This window comes from Sebastes fasciatus, chromosome 20, assembly GCF_043250625.1.
Source record: "Sebastes fasciatus isolate fSebFas1 chromosome 20, fSebFas1.pri, whole genome shotgun sequence".
NCBI classification, from domain to species: domain Eukaryota; kingdom Metazoa; phylum Chordata; class Actinopteri; order Perciformes; family Sebastidae; genus Sebastes; species Sebastes fasciatus.
Genome location: NC_133814.1, coordinates 15,533,301 through 15,552,157, shown reverse-complemented (window position 1 = coordinate 15,552,157; position 18,857 = coordinate 15,533,301). Strand labels below are relative to the sequence as shown.

Below are 18,857 nucleotides of genomic sequence, written 5' to 3'. Positions count from 1 at the left end.
TCATTAGTGCCGCTGCATCGACAACAAAGTGTCTTGCTTTGGAGAAGCTATCCACAATGACCCCCATGGCTGACAGGAGGAAGAGCAGAAATGGAAGTCCATAGCAATGTGGGAGCAACTAATCATTCCCTCAGCCTGCGGAAAGCTCCATCTGTGCTGTGTGAAGGCCCGATATCTAGAGTCCACACTGACAGGTAGGGATATTAGTAAGTGCATTAATGAGAACAGCAATAAGCTTTCCACTGAACCACTGGTAGAAATTGGCGAACCCCATTAAGCACTAATCCTATTTTACAAGAGTTGGACTGCGGCCAGTCCATAACTGCATTCACCTTTTCTGGCTCCACACACACACTCAGGAAGCCATGAGGATGTATCACAGGGAGACGACACATCAAATTATTTCAACCACTTTGACTCGAGGAGTATAGTTGTTTTTCAAAAGTCTTTTGAGCACTGGACCGATGCTTAACATGCTTGTGCTTGTTCTGGGAATATGCCCGGATGATTGTCCATGAACACAAATACAAACCTTGGCATTTGCCATGGCGGAGAGAAGCACCCAAGTATTCACAGTGACAAACAGGAGTGATGTGTGTCTCCCTCCATGTGCACAAGGTTACACATCCAGGGGAGTTGTGTTGATCAGTCTTGGTAAATAGTGGCTCCCGGGAGATGCTCAAATGCAAACACCAGCAGTGGGAGAAAACATACATTTTTTTGCCTTCATGCCGGTGACAGCCGTGGCTGGAGGCGTTATGTTTTTGGGTTATCCTTCCATCCGTCCCATTCTCGTGAACCCGATATCTCAGGAAAGCCCGGAGGGAACTTCTTCAAATTTGGCACAAGCGTCCATTTGGACTCAAGGATGACCTCATTACATTTTGGTGGTCAAAGGTCACTGTGACCTCACGTCCATCCCATTTTGGTGAACGCGATATCTCAGGAACGCATTGAGGGAATTTTTCTTTAAATTTGGCACAAACGTCACCTTGGACTCAAGAATGGACTGATTAGATTTAGGTCAAGGTCACGAAACACATTTTTGTCCATGACTCAAGAATTCATATGCCAATTATAACAATTTCACACATATATCTAATGGATAAAGTGCTGACATTTTGTGGACAGACATGGATGTAAACTTCAACTTGACTGGTTGGCGGAGGCATACAACGGCAAGGCGGTAATTCTAGTTAATATTATGCATGGGGTAATAATCAATACAGTGATGGATGTTGCCTTCGTTTATCACAAAGTGAGGAAGGTGAGCAAAAGAACCACATGCCATCAGCTTTTTTTTTATATGTTTTCGGCTATCTTTAGGGTGGAGACAGGATGATGGTAAAGTCACAGGGAGGGTGCAGAGGGCTAAAAGTCACCCATTACTTACTGAAGACCTTGTGCACTTTTTCTTGCTCTTGGGTCACACTGGTCTACCTTATAGCCTTGGAGTGGAAAGCGGAGCATGGGAGGCCTCCTGGACAGAGACAGCATAACTGTCACAATGGACACTCCTGCAGCTGCCCAACACTCTATAGAGCCATAAATATCCCCAGACCAGGAGACACCCAGTGACCCAGGGGAATAGACCAGATGAAATGATGCGTCCTTCTGGTGACAACCCCTCCAGGCTCAGGATAAGTGAGATAGCAACGAGATGAACTTTAACTGACACCAGTGGACATTCATCAAGGGCAGTGACCTTAATGGCTCCCTCCAGAAAGCAGAGGTGAATCCCCCAATCCCCACTCAGGAATACGCGGCATTATGGGCACCTGACCCAGTCATTCACCATAGTATTAAGAGGACTTGAACTACGGCAACTTATTAAGTAAATATAACATTATAGAATATATCATCAATAGCTTGGTGTCTGCATCACCTGCCCAACCAGAACCCACCAGCAAAACCCTGAGAAAATTCATTTTTAATGTCTACATTAGGAATTAATTTCAGGTTATATATTGTACAAGTTTAATTCGATGGTTAAAGCTACAGTTGGTAACTTTAATAGAAATAACTTTTTGTCATATTTGCTAAAACTGTCATTAAACTGGCAGTAGTACATGAGACAAATACTGTAATCTGTGAAAAAATCAGGTTCCTCTGCCTCCTCTTAGTGCTCCTAATGGCATTCGCAAGATTCAACCGTGGCTGAAAAAAACAACCAATCAGAACAGAGGAGTCTCTAATGCAGCTGTCAATCACTGCTCCCATCAAACTGTCAAACCAGGCAGCGCTGATCAAATATTAATCAAGATTCTGTTGCTGTAATGCCTATTTCTTGCCTTAGATGTTTTCAGAAACCCATTTTAGTGTACTGTTTAGCTGTAAAATGAGAACGTTTTGCGGTGCTTGGTTTTGGCTCGACTGTTTTCAACATGGCTTCCGGGTCACAAATTTTCTCATTTTACAGCTAAATAGTACACTAAATGATGTTTCTGAAAACATTTGAGGCGAGAAATAGGCATTACAGTAACAGAATATTCATTCAATTTGATCTGCCTAGTTTGAACGTTTGATCGGACGTGATTGACAGCTGCGTTAGAGACTCCTCGGCTCTGATTGATTGTTTTTATTTGGGTGCCGTGTAATATTACAAATGCCAATAGGAGCACTAAAAGGAGGCAGAGGGACATGATTTTTTGACAGATTATGTCTCATGTACTGCTGTCAGGATGTTTTTTATAAATTTACCAACTGCAGCTTTAATAGTCAAGGCTATATATTTATATTTTCATATTGCAAAACTCAACAGTATGCCACTATGTGATACATAGTTAATGTATGCTGTTCCACAAGTGTTCATTTTTCATACAAGACTGACCTGATGAGACACACATAACGAAAACTGTAAACAATATGCTAACATGTCTCCCCATGCTGAATGTGAAAATTGCCTTTTTATCTGTTTATGTGGGAAGCATTTATACTCTAGAGCAAAGCTCTTGGAAACTTTCCATCCTAACCCCTTATTCAAAAAACAGAGTGTTACACAATTGAAACCAATATTTCAATGATTTGAATAAATTCCTCTGCTTGAAGTCTTCAGATTTGTTTTTTTACTCAAGAATCTTCAAATGCTTGCGAGGGGTAAAAAGAGCACAGTGAAATCCTGGGAGGGAATGGCTGTCGACAGCCTGTCAAGTTTAAACACATCTTCAGAGCACGACGATACCTCTACTGCTAAAGCAGTAAACAATGCAGTCAGACTCATCAGACGCATTAGCGAGAGCCGCTAATGAAAGATGTGATCTATAAAGAAATATGAATAAGCACGGAGATGTCACAGTGCTGCAATTGTGCCAGTCATGTTCTATTATTTATGAAAATCAATTGAGAAAGCAACCTCAGGGTGGTGCAAATTGTTATTGTGAAAACAATGCATTCAAAATGGCACAATTTTACAGTCATTTGGGGAATGTGAGGAGTTTGAAATGCATCTCGTTTTTTTTGCAATGAGCCATAAGCAGTTTAGACTGGAATGAATGATGTTGTTTGGGATGTTGTTGGAAAGATTGCAAGGTTTCGGATCTTCAACTGTGTATTGCAGATGCTTATATAAGTCACGTGAAAAAGCAGCAGACATTTTCTTCATTTTGCTCTCTCCTACCTATCTCACCTCTCTCTGTCTTCCTCACTCTCCCCCCACTTACTTTCATCTCACACAGAGGCACACACATACTACACACACCCGTTTTCAAGGATTATTATTACAGTATATATCCACTCACTTCTTCAACAAAATAATTATTTTCTTGAACTTGTCCATTACTCCAGTTTCATTGTTAAAACAGAATCAATCATGTTCAGATGGTAGCTTTGAATAATGCCACAACCTTACCTTATCTTGAAGCAATAATGAATGAGAAACCAGAGTTACCTCTATATTCGTCAACTTCTGGGTCTTCTTCTACACCATAGACGGTATATAAGAAGTGGGCGTAGTCACTGTGAGGTCACCCATTGGTTTGTGGACTTTGTGGACCGTTTTGAAGCCTTGAATTTGGCATTTTGGCCATCATGGTTTTTGGCCGTTGCCATCTTGTTTTTTTGCAACCTGAAGTAGCGCAGTGATAGCGACCTGTCAATCACAGATAGCCACGCCCTAAAGCATACCTTGCTTTATGATCTATTTGACTCCAAATGGGACCATAATTTACTAAATGAACATCATGCTGTATTGAAGAAGACTTGAAACTAGCGATTGAGACCATAAACTCATGTTTACAATGTTTACTGAGGTAATAAATCAAGTGAGAATTAGGGTCATTTTCTCATAGACTTCTATACAATCCAACTTCTTTTTGCAACCAGAGGAGTCGCCCCCTGCTGGCTATTAGAAAGAATGCAAGTTTTAGGCACTTCTGCATTGGCTTCACTTTTCAGACCGGAAGGTGTTCTACTTCACTGTTCTACATACAGCAAAAGAAGCTGCATTCAGTGCCACTTTGTGAAAATTGGAAACAACAGACATCTAAATGTCTGATTAGCCCTCATACGACCACAACTCGTTTAAAAATAGACTCTTTTCTGATTAAAAATGAATCGAGGACAACTGAGAAGTCACACTTTAGTAATGTGGCAGCACTGATGCGTCTCCCATGATGACAATGTGTGTGCAAAAACAGATGGCCAGTATGAAAGTGATGTTTCGAGTTATAACTATTGCGTTTGTTGCTTTTAGCTCAAATCTCTAGCAATATTGTGTGAATATAGAAAATATTAGACACTCAGTATTGAATCGTATGGGTATACCATTCTCATCCCAATTCTTCACATACTAACGCCTTGTAAGACCCTTCTGCATCACTCTTTTCGGTCACAGTGAACATGTGCTTAATGTTGTGAAGTTAACAAAAACACTTGCTTAGGTTCAGGCAATAAAACCACTATAGTTAGGTTTAGGGAAAAACAACACGGTTGGATTAACTACTACTACTATAACTGCTACATTTGTACAGTGAAAAGGACACTGAATGTTGTGAACACGGGAAATGAATAAACACCCGATTGTAATGTGACGCACAGAACACAAACAGCGCTCTCCTGGATGAAAGCCTTGTGTTTGTTGGACCCATCCCTTTCCTCTCTAGGGCTTTGTATAGGCAAGAATTTGGCGATACGATAAGTATCATGATACAGGGGTTACAATTCAATATATTGCGATAATGTAAGGAAGGCGATATGTTGCGATTTTTTAAATCTAATTTTAAAAAACTGTCATAGTATAAAGAACACACCGCCATATGTCAGAACTGTGGGATCTGCATTTGCATTTATCACAGTGAAAAACCCAACATGATAGCACTACTTTGAGAGGGCACATACACTGAGAGGGTGCATCTGAAATGAAAATGAAATAAAGTTTTGACTGAGTTCATCTTTGCATGTAAACTATACTGCGTTTTTGAGAATCGATACAGTATCACAAAACATAATATCTCGATATTTGATTTTTTCGATATTTTCTTACACCCCTACTCCCCTCCTGTCTGCCCTGTTTGTTTCTTTTAAATCTACATCACCACACTCACAGCACACTTTCCCTGCAGCTTTTATATTGACGTGAATACATTGTAGTAAATGGAAAGTAAATGGAAAGCCTGGCGCGTCTCGTACCCACGCTAAAGGGTGACTTATATTTTACGCCCTGAGAATAAGAACAGGCTGGTAGACCTTCTAAAAATGTTGGTTTCAACCTGAATTTCATGGAAGTGCTCCTGTTTTCACATGTGCATATACAGTAACTCGCTGATTGCATTGCACCTGTATGTGTCCTTAGAGGCTTTATCCATGCATGCTTGCTATGTCACTATTTTTATAAATACAAATGCCAAGTCTGGCTAATTAAAAAACGAGCCTTGCTTCCACTGTGAGTGTGTTTTTCACTCATGTGCTGATATCGTACTGTCCATAAAACCTGGCTGGCTGTGCGCCCAAAGCTCCACTGTCCCTCGTGAACTGTAAAATAAAGGATTCATCTACTGCCCACAGGAGTATCAAGTTGAAGTAGTGCTCTAACTCGCCCATAAATTATGAGCCAGGTGTTTGGTTTTGTTTGCTCTCGTGTGCCACTGGTGGAAGACATCGGGGTGGCGCCTCCCTCCTCCTCTCCATCCCCTCCCTTCCTCTCTCACCGCTCCCTGGGGTGTGTCTATGGCAGCGCCTCTCCTCTCCAAGCCGCATGTGTGTGCGCCGTGCGCTGCTGCTGTTGCTGCCTGCCGCCTCCTCCCTCTGCCTCCTATCTGCATCTGCTGCAGAGCTTAGCCAACACGCATCTCTCTTCTCTCTCTCTCTCTTGTTTTCCCACTACCTACCTTCTTCTACCCAGCAGAATTTCTTCTTTCTTTTTAGCTGATAAGGGAGTCAGCGCACACCTACACCCGCGGAGTCTAGGGGGGAGACATGGGGCAGGCACTAGTCGTCACTTTGGAGTATTGAGGACGGCGGTGAACGGGAGCAGAGCGCCGGATGGGATAGGAGCCGTGAAACCCACATCACTCACCGCGGATTGAGCAAGCCCCCACCGCCTCCCTCCCTCCCTCCGCCCTCTCTCTCTCTCTCTCCCTCTCTGTCTCTCCCTAGTCTGCAGCCTCCAAGAACAGCCGCCGCATCATTTTTTCAGAGCAGCAGCCCCCTCCCACCCTCCCTTCGTCCTCTCTCTTCTCTCCATCTCCCTTTTTCTGCTGCTTGCACCACTGTGGGAATGCAGCGAAGGTAATCGTAGAGGCTTCTTTTTTTTCCACCCACCACCAACAACCGGATCTATCATCGCAGGCAGACAGCTCTGGAGACGTACGGCTGTCACTCTGGGAAAATCAGAGCGGTGTCGTCGGCGTATAGGAGATTGGACCCGGATCAGTCAGGATTTAGCCCGCTACCCCGGGCACCACCACCCCATCTCACCGGCAGATCACATCAGATCCCGTCTGCCCTGCCTCGTTTAGTTTCACCGGCTCTCTCCCCCCACTGGATTACCGACAGCTGGAGCGACCAAAAAAGGGTGGCCGGGCACGGAAAACTGAGGGCTATTAAGAGGCAAACTTGCCGACACTGACACCTGCAAGAGGAAGCTCTCTAATGCATGTGGAAAAAGGTCAAATTAACTCCAATGAAACCCAAGAGAATACAGGAACAATTCTCATTTTAAGGACCTCATGCGGCCGATAATCAACCAAATTGAGAGTGGAGAAGGGTGCCTGGGTTGTTGATCTACGCACGCACACACGCACACACGCACACACGCACATGGATTTACAGCTCCAGTCTGAAGCGGATCGATACCCTTCTCCGTTCTTTTTACGTCGGCTTTTTTTAACAAGGGAGTGAAGCATCCTGGGATTTATCATCGCTTCGTTAGCGCTGAACTACAGCGAGGCTTCGCTCTCTCACCTGCCCATAACCTGCGTGTGAAAGGAAGTGTGTATATTCTTGTGCATATTTGTGTGTGTGTGTGTTTGGTTTGTTGTCCGCCAGAGGGAGTGTAGGTTATATTTTGCATGTGTGTGTGTGTATGCATTTGAGTGCTGTGCCAGCTTTTAATTAGTAATAGAGTGTCTGTTTGTGGGTGCTTGTGCATTAGTTAGTGTTTTTATGTTTGTGCATGTAGATATATAGGCTATAGGTATTGTGTGGGTACATGCTTAAGATGCCCGGCATTTCTTCTGCACCCCATCCCCTTCCTCGTACATGCCCTGGTATCATTCGGCCACCTGTTTGACCTCCTGAACACCCCCCAAGAGACGAACAGCTCCGGCAGGATGAGCGAGCGTTCGGGTGCAAGCAGCCTAGCGGCCATGACGCTGGAGGAGCCAGGGGCTGAACAGGCGTCTCCCAGAGCCCCGGGCCCTCTCCGCTGCGGCCCCTGTGCTGTGTGGCCTCGCCAGCAGACCTGGCTGTGTGCCGTGCCCCTGGTAATGGGCTTTGTGGGACTGGGACTCAGTCTCATGCTGCTGAAATGGATTGTTGTGGGATCTGTCCAAGACTATGTCCCCACTGATCTGGTGGATCCCAAAGGTAGCATTGGACAGGACCCTATATTTCTCTCCAAACCCAGTGCCATGCCAAAGGGACCCGACATTTCCACAGCCACCACTACTTCAGCTGCCTCCACCACAGCGATGGTGTCGACCACAACGCCGCTAGCTGCGGACGGCACGGCCCCAGCGCCAAGAACTCGATCGGGGCCGCCGGCGAACCACTCGGCCAACGGCAGCACCGCCAACGGGGACGGCAATCGCGCCCCGCACCTCCACAACCGCGTCGGCACCCGCATTAGTGGGACTGCGGTCACCACCTCCACCACCCGCGCCACACGACTCACCCCGCCACTCAGTGGTAAGGAGGTCACCCCTCGCAGTACTGTTAGAAAAGGAAGCAGCAGTAATGGTCGTAACGGAGCCGCCAACTCAAAGCCAGGGCAGACTTCTGCCGCCGTCACCACTGCGGCGACCACCACAACAACTACAACTACTGTGAAGACCAACACCAAGGTGCAGCCAACCACCTCCCTGCCGGCAGGCCCAGTCAAGCCCACATCACGCTGGAATCACGGGCGCCCGGGCAAGGGTCCGTCCACACGCCCACACCACCGCTTCCGAACACGTAAGTTCACTTTTTGGGTTTATGGAGCTGTGCGAGTGAGTGCTGCTGTGTCAGGTTATGTATGGAACTTGAGATGAGTGTTTCATAAGAGCTCTTTTCGGGGCCTTTACAGTAGTAATCATGGTATGCCACTATAGCTGCCAGTTATCACATATAACTGTACGTCCTGGGTAATTGTCTGATATGCTTCGGTATGACTCACCTTCTGAGAATATAAATTATTTCATTTTATATCCACATGGAAAGTGGATACTCCAGCAGCTTAACATTAATCGTATTCATTAGCGCAGACAGATATCAGGGGATATTCTCAGTATTTTCACCCCTCTCGTCTTTATCTTTCACTTGTGCATTAATCCGATATGAATCTTACCTCCAGAGGAGTTTTTTTTCCACACACACTGGTATAAGTACCATTAAAGACATGGCTGCATCTAGTTGAATTTATTGTGTTTTGTCTGCTTGAGTTGGGATGTTAAAGCTTTGTGATGTGTGCTGTGACCAAGGACAGCATATTTGTGTTATGAAAACAAATAACAGGAGCCGGTGAGGTGTCGAAGTGGGAGAAAGGTTAGCTCTCACCTCCTGTCTAAGGGAATCAGATATAGCAAGGCCACACATCTCATTTAGATCAGAGGATACTGGGAGCAGAGTGTCGCAGGTACTGCTTTCACACTGCAGGGATACACTGAGAGGGAGAGAGAGAAAGAGAGAGAGAGAAAGATAAGGCTCAGAGGGGAAAGTAGATGGATGTAGGGATGAGAATAAGGTTGCAAAGGGCAAGTGGATAGAGATGAGGTAGGAAATGGAGAAAAAGAGGGGAAATACTTTGACAAACAACAAAGTAGAAGAGGAAGGAAGAAAATGCAGGAAGCATAACAAAGCAGGGGAACAGAGAGTGGGAGCCGTGAGTGGAGAGAGATGGCAGATGGAGTGGGCTAAGTGAGGGAAGGGCTTGAGGGAGATATAGGGTGTAAAGCTGGAGAGCTGTGAATTTTGCGTATTTAGCATCGTGTAAAGAAGGAAGGCTTCCTGATTATTCATTCCACAGGGGACATGTTTTTAACATCACAATGCATTGTTTTTCAGATGTGGGTGGGGCAGGATGCGAGTATAATCATGACTATGTAGAATTTGTATTCTCGAACTCCAGGCTCCATCTTCTATATTGGAACATTATCTTGCAGCTTTGATTCACTTTCAGCACATGTATATTCAGTTGCATAATTCACCATAGCTTCGTACAGTTGCATCAATGCAAAGGGATCCAAAGTACTGTGATCAAAATGTCATGGTAAGAATATGAGCTAAGTGGATTTAACATGGGAGGGAATTATGCAATTGTCTGGTTCCTGTTTTGTTTTTTTCTCAGCAAAGTGCTCTCGAGGGCAATGACAAAACGTTAATGTGAAAACTGAAACCTTAATTTCTCCACATTTTCTGTCGTGGATCATATGTTTTGACAGCTGTTCCGGTTGACCAAATAATAGCCTCTCGTTTTTCAGTTGGAAAGCGTCAATGGCATTGATTCCACAGGCAAACAGTGATCAAGTGACATCATTTTCTCCTTCTTCACCTCGGGACAAGTATTTTCAGCATGGCTGGCTGGACATTGGATATTAAACCATTATGTACTCTGTTTGCAGTTGAAAAGCTGTGGAGAAAATAGCTTAAACTTTGTAGTTTTCCCAATTGAGCGAGAACATTGGCTTTGGTCGGCTTGAATTCATCCGGCGACAATGGACTCCGATGGTGTCAGAAGTATAGAAATGCCAATAGACAGTCCTCGGACTCTTCCCGCAGCATAATCCACTGCTCCAGAGTCAGTTACGTCACTCGCCAAAGAGCTGCCAAACAGCTGAAAGCTGCCAAACCGGGCAGGCCCCCTTGTGTGAACATCAGGACACATCTGTTGGTACTGTATACTATGAAAGGGCACTGCCTTCAAAAGCCAAAGCCGCCCTCAGTTAATAAAAGCTGTCACATATACAAGTACTTTTCAGTGGAGGCTGATGTTGTTGATAAGTCTCAAGCCTATGTAGACATCATACTGAGTGGGCTGACATTTCCGCCCATCTTTATCCCTGCTTTTAGTAAATAAATATCAGGCATAAGTGTCGCTCTACAGGCAACAAAACATGGTTTTAGATTGTTGCCGATATTTTTATAAACTCTATGTTACCAAATGTAAACCAGTTCCTAAAAATGTAAGCCTTCAAATCCATTTTGCGTAGAATATAGAAAAACTAATGAGAGCTATAAACTCCCAGCCCCCAAAACATCACCATGGCAGCAAGCATTGTTAAAGCTCTGTGGTGATAAAAAACCTTGCTACAAAAATAGTGATATTTGTAGAAATAGATTCTGTCTGCTACTTAAAAAAAAAAGAACATTAATATCTTCAAAGCAATGAATAGTGTCATTTTAATAGCTGGGTACCTCACCAGAAAGTTATGGCAGTCTTATAGCTATTGTTAAGAATCCATAAAAGATTCTCATCACTCTTATAGCATGTACATATTACGATTTTTCTTTTTGTAAGATAAAACTTGTGGAAGCAAAAACCCATTTCGTAGGGAATGTCAAGTGGGAAGTAACTCACTCAGCATATGATAGAGTGATCTCTTTTTCAGTTGACATTTCGCTAATATGTTTTATTGAAAATCTCTCCTTGTAGTAAAATTGCTGCAGGTCTATTCTCGTTGGTCTGCGCATGAATGAATTGTTGTCACAGCTGACTGTGGGCTGATTGTTATATGTATGAATAGACATCTGTGGCAGAAAGCCGCAGGTTTAAGAAGTTACTTCTTCCCTATCAAGACATATTAGAATTCCTTGTATAGTCCTCAGGTTTCTTGATAGATAAATTTCAGACTAACAGAAGAAGCATGTCAACAAAAGTCATTACAGATTGAATTCAACAGTTGAATTTGCTGCATTCACCCGTTTTTAAAGGTCTTATTCAGAGCTGTGACGACGAATCGATCGGTTGCCGACTATTAAATTACCCACCAACAATTTGATAATCGATTAAGTCAAAATTCTCTGATTCCAGCTTCTTAAAGTTGGATATTTTCTGGTTTCTTTACTCTTCTATGACAGTAAACTGAATATCTTGAAGTTGTGGACAAAACAAGACGTTCCAGGACAATAATCGTTAGTTGCCGATGTAGTGTTATTGTTAAACTTTTGCAGGAAAGCTCTCCTTGTACAGAACCACAGCTGTAAACCCTTTGATTTATATAGTTCATATGTTCAGAAACTATCATCAATACCAGTATTTGTGAACAATTTGAATTTACAAGGTATCAAACAACAATAAAACTTTAAGGAACATGGCTAAGATTTAACGGTTAGTGTTCAGAGAGGACTGCTGTCACTGCGTATTCTCTCAAGGCTACGCTTTGTGTTAAATATCTTCTTGTTGCTATGTTATTCCTCCCTGTGCCTCGTATTGACATTGTTGCTACTGGTGAAAATATTGAAGCGTTCTCTTTTTACTGCTTATTACATCAATTTACACGAGCTCTGTGCTGTTTATATTCATTCACATAACCCTTGTGTACAGCACTTATGTGTTATGTTTGATGCAAAAAACACTAACATGGTATTCTTCAGGGCAAAACATTCCCTTTTATGGAGCTAACTCCAGAGTTTTGGGAATACAGCTTCTTTCTAAAGCGTGCATGTATCGAGCTTGTAGAGTCGTGCAATGCAGCGTATTTAAAGTGTAAAGATACACATAAAACGTCTTGGCTGATGATGAAACGCTGTGTAAAACATGGCTGCAGGTGCATTTGTCTTTACCCACAGCCAAGTGATCTCATATTTTATGTTAAACTGTGTGCTAATGCAGTTATACTGTATGGTTCTCAGGTTTCACATAAGCTGGACTGCATATAGGAGGCAGTTACATTTTTTTCCTCTGTACTCATTGCTATTGCACCCGCTGTTTGGTGGAGATCTAAATGGATCTCTGTGTCCTGGAAGAAAGACAAGCTCTGTCCGTTGGGGATAATGACATATTTTACCTTCTCCTTTTGTCTTTTTTTCCCGTCCTCGTTCTCCCTCACACTCCCTCTTTCCCCTTATTGTGTCCGCTCTCATTGTCATTGTATTCCTCCATCTATTTTTGCTTTTTGCTTTTGTGCTTCCTGTCTTCCCTTTTATATGTTAGCTCCTCAGCTTCACATTCATGAGCATATGGGCGGACGCAGAAAAAAACTGGCACACTTGTGAACACAAAGACGAGCACGAAGCACGTGTGTTCCCTTACTCATGAATCTATCATTTCTTTTTCTGTATCCGAGGCCATTATGTATCCGACTCCGTTCTCTACATACAAGCCCCTTTGGCTCATAAGGAAGGAAATAACGGAATGGAGCAGAAGCACAATGAATGCCTGTTGGGGAAACCATGGACGCTGCGTTGGCTCGGGGCCCGATTCCACTCTCCTCTCGCTTGTGAGGGATCTTCCTTAGTGAAGTGTGGTTGTAATTCCGCGCACATCTCACTAGCCTGATTCAAGACTTGTGAATCGCCAGCCACATTGAAATTTTTGTCAAGCGATTCAAAAGGTCTGGTGCTGCTCTTCAATTGAATCAATGGCCGTTTCGCCCAGTTGGTGGGGACTCATTCTGTCATCTGTGTGCGAGCCAGACACCGCTATCACGCCTTCTGTAAATCAACTGACTGAAACAACAGCCCATTAAACCAGAACAGCTGTGCAGTGAAGGCATTTTTTTTTTTTAAAAAGATGAAAAAGTGTTGTGGCTGTCATCCTCGTGGGTTTAATTTATCAGTTGGCTCCTTTGGTAATTAAGAAAATGGATGGAGGAGGATTCGGTACTTATAGTTAGTCCTACATCTTGGAACTACTTGTGCAAAGGTTTTCTAAAGTGAACAGAAGTTTTGTTCTCATTTCTCTGTCCCGTAAAATCAATTAACATAATTCGATCAGCATGCTAAAGCTGACTTTCTAGCAGATTCTGTGTGTCGCCTGTAAATGACGTCGAGTAGATGGATACTTCAGTTACAGTGATTGGTCGGGGCAAAAATAAACTCCCTCCCAAAACAGAAAACAGCTTAACAAGAGGCCAATGTCAAACTGAACACTGGGGCTGTGACGAATAACAGGCAAGCAGCATAGCTACGGAGCCAAAAGCCAGTTGGATATTGTGCCACATTTTTTATTTCAGATAGGAAAACACAAGAGAGCGACATAGTCACAGAGAAAAAGAACAGAAATAGATGTTTTTCCTGACACACAAGCTCCTGTTTTTTTTTTTTTTTTGTTGTTATTTGTTTTTTCCTGACTATACATTAAGCCGGCACAAAGTACTACTGTACTTACTTACTTACTTTATACTTTATTGTCAGACAGGTCTGAAATTTGTTTTGCATAACAGCAGCTCCGTTTGCAACATCACAGAAAGGACAAAGACAATAAACAAGGATACAAACATTTAAACATTACAATCACAGAAGACAATATTCAGGGCCCTTTAACGCACATTTGATCTGGGATTAGGCTCCATATTTAGTTTAAGGATTGACTGATGCAAAAAAGAGTGCTTCAGTCTAACCTTATTAAATCGTGGAACCCTGTATCTCCGATTCGATGGTAACAGTTGATATTCACTGTTCAAAACATGATTGGGGTTAGAGACGATGTTGTTAGCCAGCCTTAAGATGTTATTATGATAGGCTGATTCATAGAGTTTCTCAAGGGGTTGACCAACAATCTTTGAGCAGATTTTCATTTGTTGGAGCAGTTTTGACTTTAAAGTAGTTGACAAATTCTTGTACCATGTAGTATAACAATACTGCAGGACACTCATAATCACAGAAGTAAAAAACAATAGAAGAATTTGTTTACTCGCCCCAAAAGACCTGAGGCGTGTAAGGGGGATTAAAAACAAAGATATAAATCCAGTTTGCCTCCCTCTCTCTCTCTCCAGGGAGGTCAGGCTCAGATTTGCCAGGCTGCCTCTGAGGCCCCTCTGTCTCTCCTGAGACACGCTCTGCTTGTTCGTCGAGGCCGGCCCGAGCAGGGCCGCTCCGGCACAGTGTGTGTGTGAGCAGCTGCACCGATTTACGAATATCTTCCTAGTTGGGAAGCGGGTTCTTGTGCCTCTGCTTTTTTTTTTTACCAGTTATTAAAGAACATTTGAACCCAAGCTGTTTTTTTCTCCGTCTCAGCATGTGACTTGCAGATCGTCTCTTGTTGTAAGGCTCAGAAGAGAAACTCAACGCAGCAATTTGATGCTAACACACTGAGTAATAGCAGTGGAGCCGGTGCTAGGGGCTGCCAGTCACAATACATACAGTTGTGCTCTTAGGAAATACCTGTGTAACACGAGGGCCATGCAAATCTGTCTATTGTGGCCACTGTATGTCAAAAGGTAATTTAAGCGGCTATAAAGAAGCTTAATTTTTTTAAATGAATAGGGATTTCAGTAATATGCTTGTTTTAATGTAATGATACCAGAAATAGAAATTGATATTAGCATTGCTGGAGGAGGCATGAGCAACAACAATGCCCTACTAGTGTTTAATTCAACTTGGAAAACGAATTACAGGCGTTGTTGACATTGTTGTCCTTGCTAGCGGCTGTCGTGCAGCTAAATTCTGAATTTTGTAATGTTATTACTGCCTGCATGCGCAGGAGGCAAGCTATTATTCAAGCGATTTGCGAGCGATTTGTGAGCGGTGTGTCCAGCGGCGTTATCAGCCCTACGGAGTGGACGTATGAAGGCATGGTTTGAGGCTTTCAGGAGGGCGATGGGCATAAATTTATATGCTTATTTTGTTCTCCACAACTATCGTGAAGTTCACAAAGAAACTGTAAACAAACAAAGCATAAATGCTGCTCTCCGGTATGACAGGGACTTCCAGCCACCCGGCAGAGCTACGAGTGTGAGAACAGACAACGACGAAACCGAGGGGATACGACCCATAATGTAGTAAAACTTTGATTTGTAACTGTTCATTTTGAAAGTAAATTTGATGTGAGACTGATAGAGCAAGACCTAAGTTAGGCAGTCCTATTAGCGTTTCTATAGTGCACAAAAATGTACAATTACAATCTCAAAACAAAGAGCTTTGGTTCTTTTCCCAATTAATCAGACAGATTTCTTAAAAAAAGAAAGAATAATATTGGCATAGCTGAGATTCATCAGACAGTAAATGATGTGCGTATATACTCCACATGCAAATTAATGAAACTATGCAGCATTCTGCTGTGCTGACCCCGAACCTCTAGCTAGCAGAGACACTTGACACGGATGGGCACCAATTACGAGGCAGAATACATCAGTGTATGCAGTGGGGTAAGCCTGCGGACAAATTATCCCAGAGTGACACCCCGGCGAATGCTTGGAATTTTGTGGGAATTGATCCCATGCCCTTTCTATTGCTAGTGCCGTGCTCTACCCACTGAACCTCACTGAATCAATAAGGAAGAGGGAGGGAGGGAGAGGGCCCGAAGTAAGGAGGGCTCAGAGAGAGAGAGAGAGAGCAGAAGGACAGAAATAGGGCGTGTTGGATACAAAAGGAAAAAAATGAATTTGTTGGGGCGAAGACTGTCAAAAACCATGAGAGCATGCTCCAGAAGTAAGGCTCCAGCTGCAAGGTAAAGGCATATACTCATCACAGTTGAGTGAATGAGGCTCGGCCAGACATTTTGCATATCTCAGACCACCATTCTACCCGCTCTATTATTATCTCGCTCATTTTTATGCAGATTGCCCTCAAGGTATCCATATTTGAATTTTCAAGTCTTTCAGTTCAAGTCTGTCACCACGATATCTCCGTGATGTATCCTATACAGAACGGAATCAGCAGGCTATGTAAATCAGTGTAGATTATCAGTGCATTATGTTATAATATTCATTATATATACATTTTATGGGCACCATAGGCGTGTGTGGGAGTGTGTATCTATGGAATACTGTGCTATGTTTTAGACATTGTTCTCTGACAAATTCTCTGATTCCAGCTTCTTAAATGTGAATATTTTCTGGTTCCTTTACTCCTCTATGCCAGTAAACTGAATATTTATGAGTATTGGACAAAAGTTATGGACCAATTTTCTGACATTTTATAGACCAAACAACTAATCGATTAATCAACATTGAAAATAATGGTTAGTTGAAGCCCGAGCCGAATCGATCCGTCACTCAACAGGAAATTAATCTGCAACTATTTTCATAATCGATAAATCGTTTCGGTCATTTTTAAAGCTAAATTGGGAATCATTCTTTTTTTCCACCCTCGCGAATGTGTGGATTTAATGTCATATTCTTTGTGACATAACCGCAAATTGAATGTTTTGGTCAGAAAACAAGCAATCTGAGTATGTCATTGGGCTCTAGGAAATTATACTGGGCATTTTTTTAAGGTATAAATGATTAATCGATTCATTGAGAAAATAATAGTCACATAATAATAATATAATTATTAGTTGCAGCTTTAAATCACTGTGCAACAAGAGATCCAGTGTTGTACATCTTTGCTCTTTGTCCAGTACTCATCATTCATTACCACAATGCATAATGCTGTTGAGTGCACGCTAGAGTGAAACAAGCTAGCACTGACAGGTAAACATGAGCATAACGCTGATGGTTTGGACACACGAGGGTGAAACTGCTACCGAAATGTGTCATATTGGCTCAGCGGTCCAGTACGGAGTCCACCGTGTAACATCCGAGATTGTAGCCTTGGATTGTTGTTCCATGCCATTGTCCCTCACACAAGGGACATTTGATCCTTGAGTTGAGCCTCTTCGGCAACACTTCCTCTCAGGCTGTGTACATATTCCGCCTCGTTCATTTGAATTGTCAGACCCTCACCATAACCACAACCATGACACTAACCCTAACCTTGACATTTTTGTAACCTGGAACATTCAGGGCTCATTAGGGGTGCTAAAAGCCTTGGGACTGAGTGCTTCCTGCGGGAAATTGGCTTAGTAAACAAAAGTTCCCCGCAAGAATCTCACCACCAATCTCAAACAACTAATCTGAACTCTATTTTATTGTAAATCTCTTGTAGTCATTCATTATACGGCCACTTCTGTCTAATATTACAAATAAGGTGTCCATTACATTCCATGTACTGTGTGCACATGCAGGCATGCCAGTAAAACTTTGTGTTGCTGCTGTAAATAGATATCTTTTGGAGTTTATCCGATGCTTCGGAGTGACATTTGACTCTCAGGCAGCAGTCAGGGGACTCGTAGATTCTTGGTGGAGAAGCTTGCGTTCTTAAGTACTGACTGAGGCCATCTTAGGGCTTCTTAATGTCACTGCGTGATTTATGTAGACAAAATGTCCACCGGGAGGTGGCAGAGAGAAGAAGAGGTAGGGATTGGGGAGGTGGTAGGGGCTGAAATATTAATGTATGGGAAGAGAAACATGTGGAATGTGTGTTGCCGGAAGTGTGAATAATTGATGAAGCTTCCCTTTTATAAAGTGCTTGAGATGTCCCATGCTCAGTGGGCTAATGGCAGAAACATTATATAGGATTTTACTGGAGATGCACCGATTGCATTTTTTTTGGCCAATTACGAATCTTGATTTTATACTTCTTCCCTTTCCTTTAGTGTGTTATATAGTGTAGTTTTTTGTCCATGTAAAATGTCTGCAAAGTTACAAATCCCAAAGTCCACGGCAAAGGGAGTTAGTCTCCCTCACAGAAACACTGCTCTGTAACACCCGCCTTTTCTTCTGTAACGTTGTGATGTCACCAAGTAACACATTTGCATAATACCTGCCTAGAGGCTAGTTTTGCACGCCCTCAACCAAAACTAGTTAGAGCGGAGCTGGAGCGGTGTCTGAAGAGTTTGGTTCAGTTGACCAATCCCAACAGTCGGTTTGAGAAAAGTAAAGCGTTTTTTTTAACATTAATTATGTTCCGATTCCGATTTTCTTTCTAAGAACTATAACTGAAAGCATACACAAACGTTTTTGTAACATTTCTTTCATGGAAAATTGAAATTCAATTGTATGTCCACAATGAAATAGTTAGTTGTTCCAAATGTTTTTTTAGACTTGCAGGTGTTAAAAATTGCGAGCTTTATGTCTTCTTCACTCATGCTGGAGAACGTCTACAGCGACGACATGTCGTGTGGGTGTGTGTGTGTGTACTGTGTGCTGCAGCTGCCACAAATTTGGCCAGCAAAAAGTCAGATATATGAGACAGATGGGCCGGTCACCAGTCATGGCCGATCAGCTGACAGCTGGCGG

At 42.9% G+C, this 18,857-nt stretch overlaps 1 protein-coding gene across 1 annotated transcript in view; it reads left to right on the top strand.

Moving 5' to 3' along the window:
- The first annotated feature begins 6,211 nt into the window (after positions 1-6,211).
- nrg3b (neuregulin 3b) overlaps positions 6,212-18,857 on the top strand; it is a 223,356-nt gene continuing 210,710 nt past the window's right edge. The window contains exon 1 of the mRNA XM_074619002.1: positions 6,212-8,610. Within this exon, the coding sequence (XP_074475103.1) occupies positions 7,767-8,610 (844 nt within the window). The 5' untranslated portion in view covers positions 6,212-7,766. The remainder of the gene's footprint in view (positions 8,611-18,857) is intronic.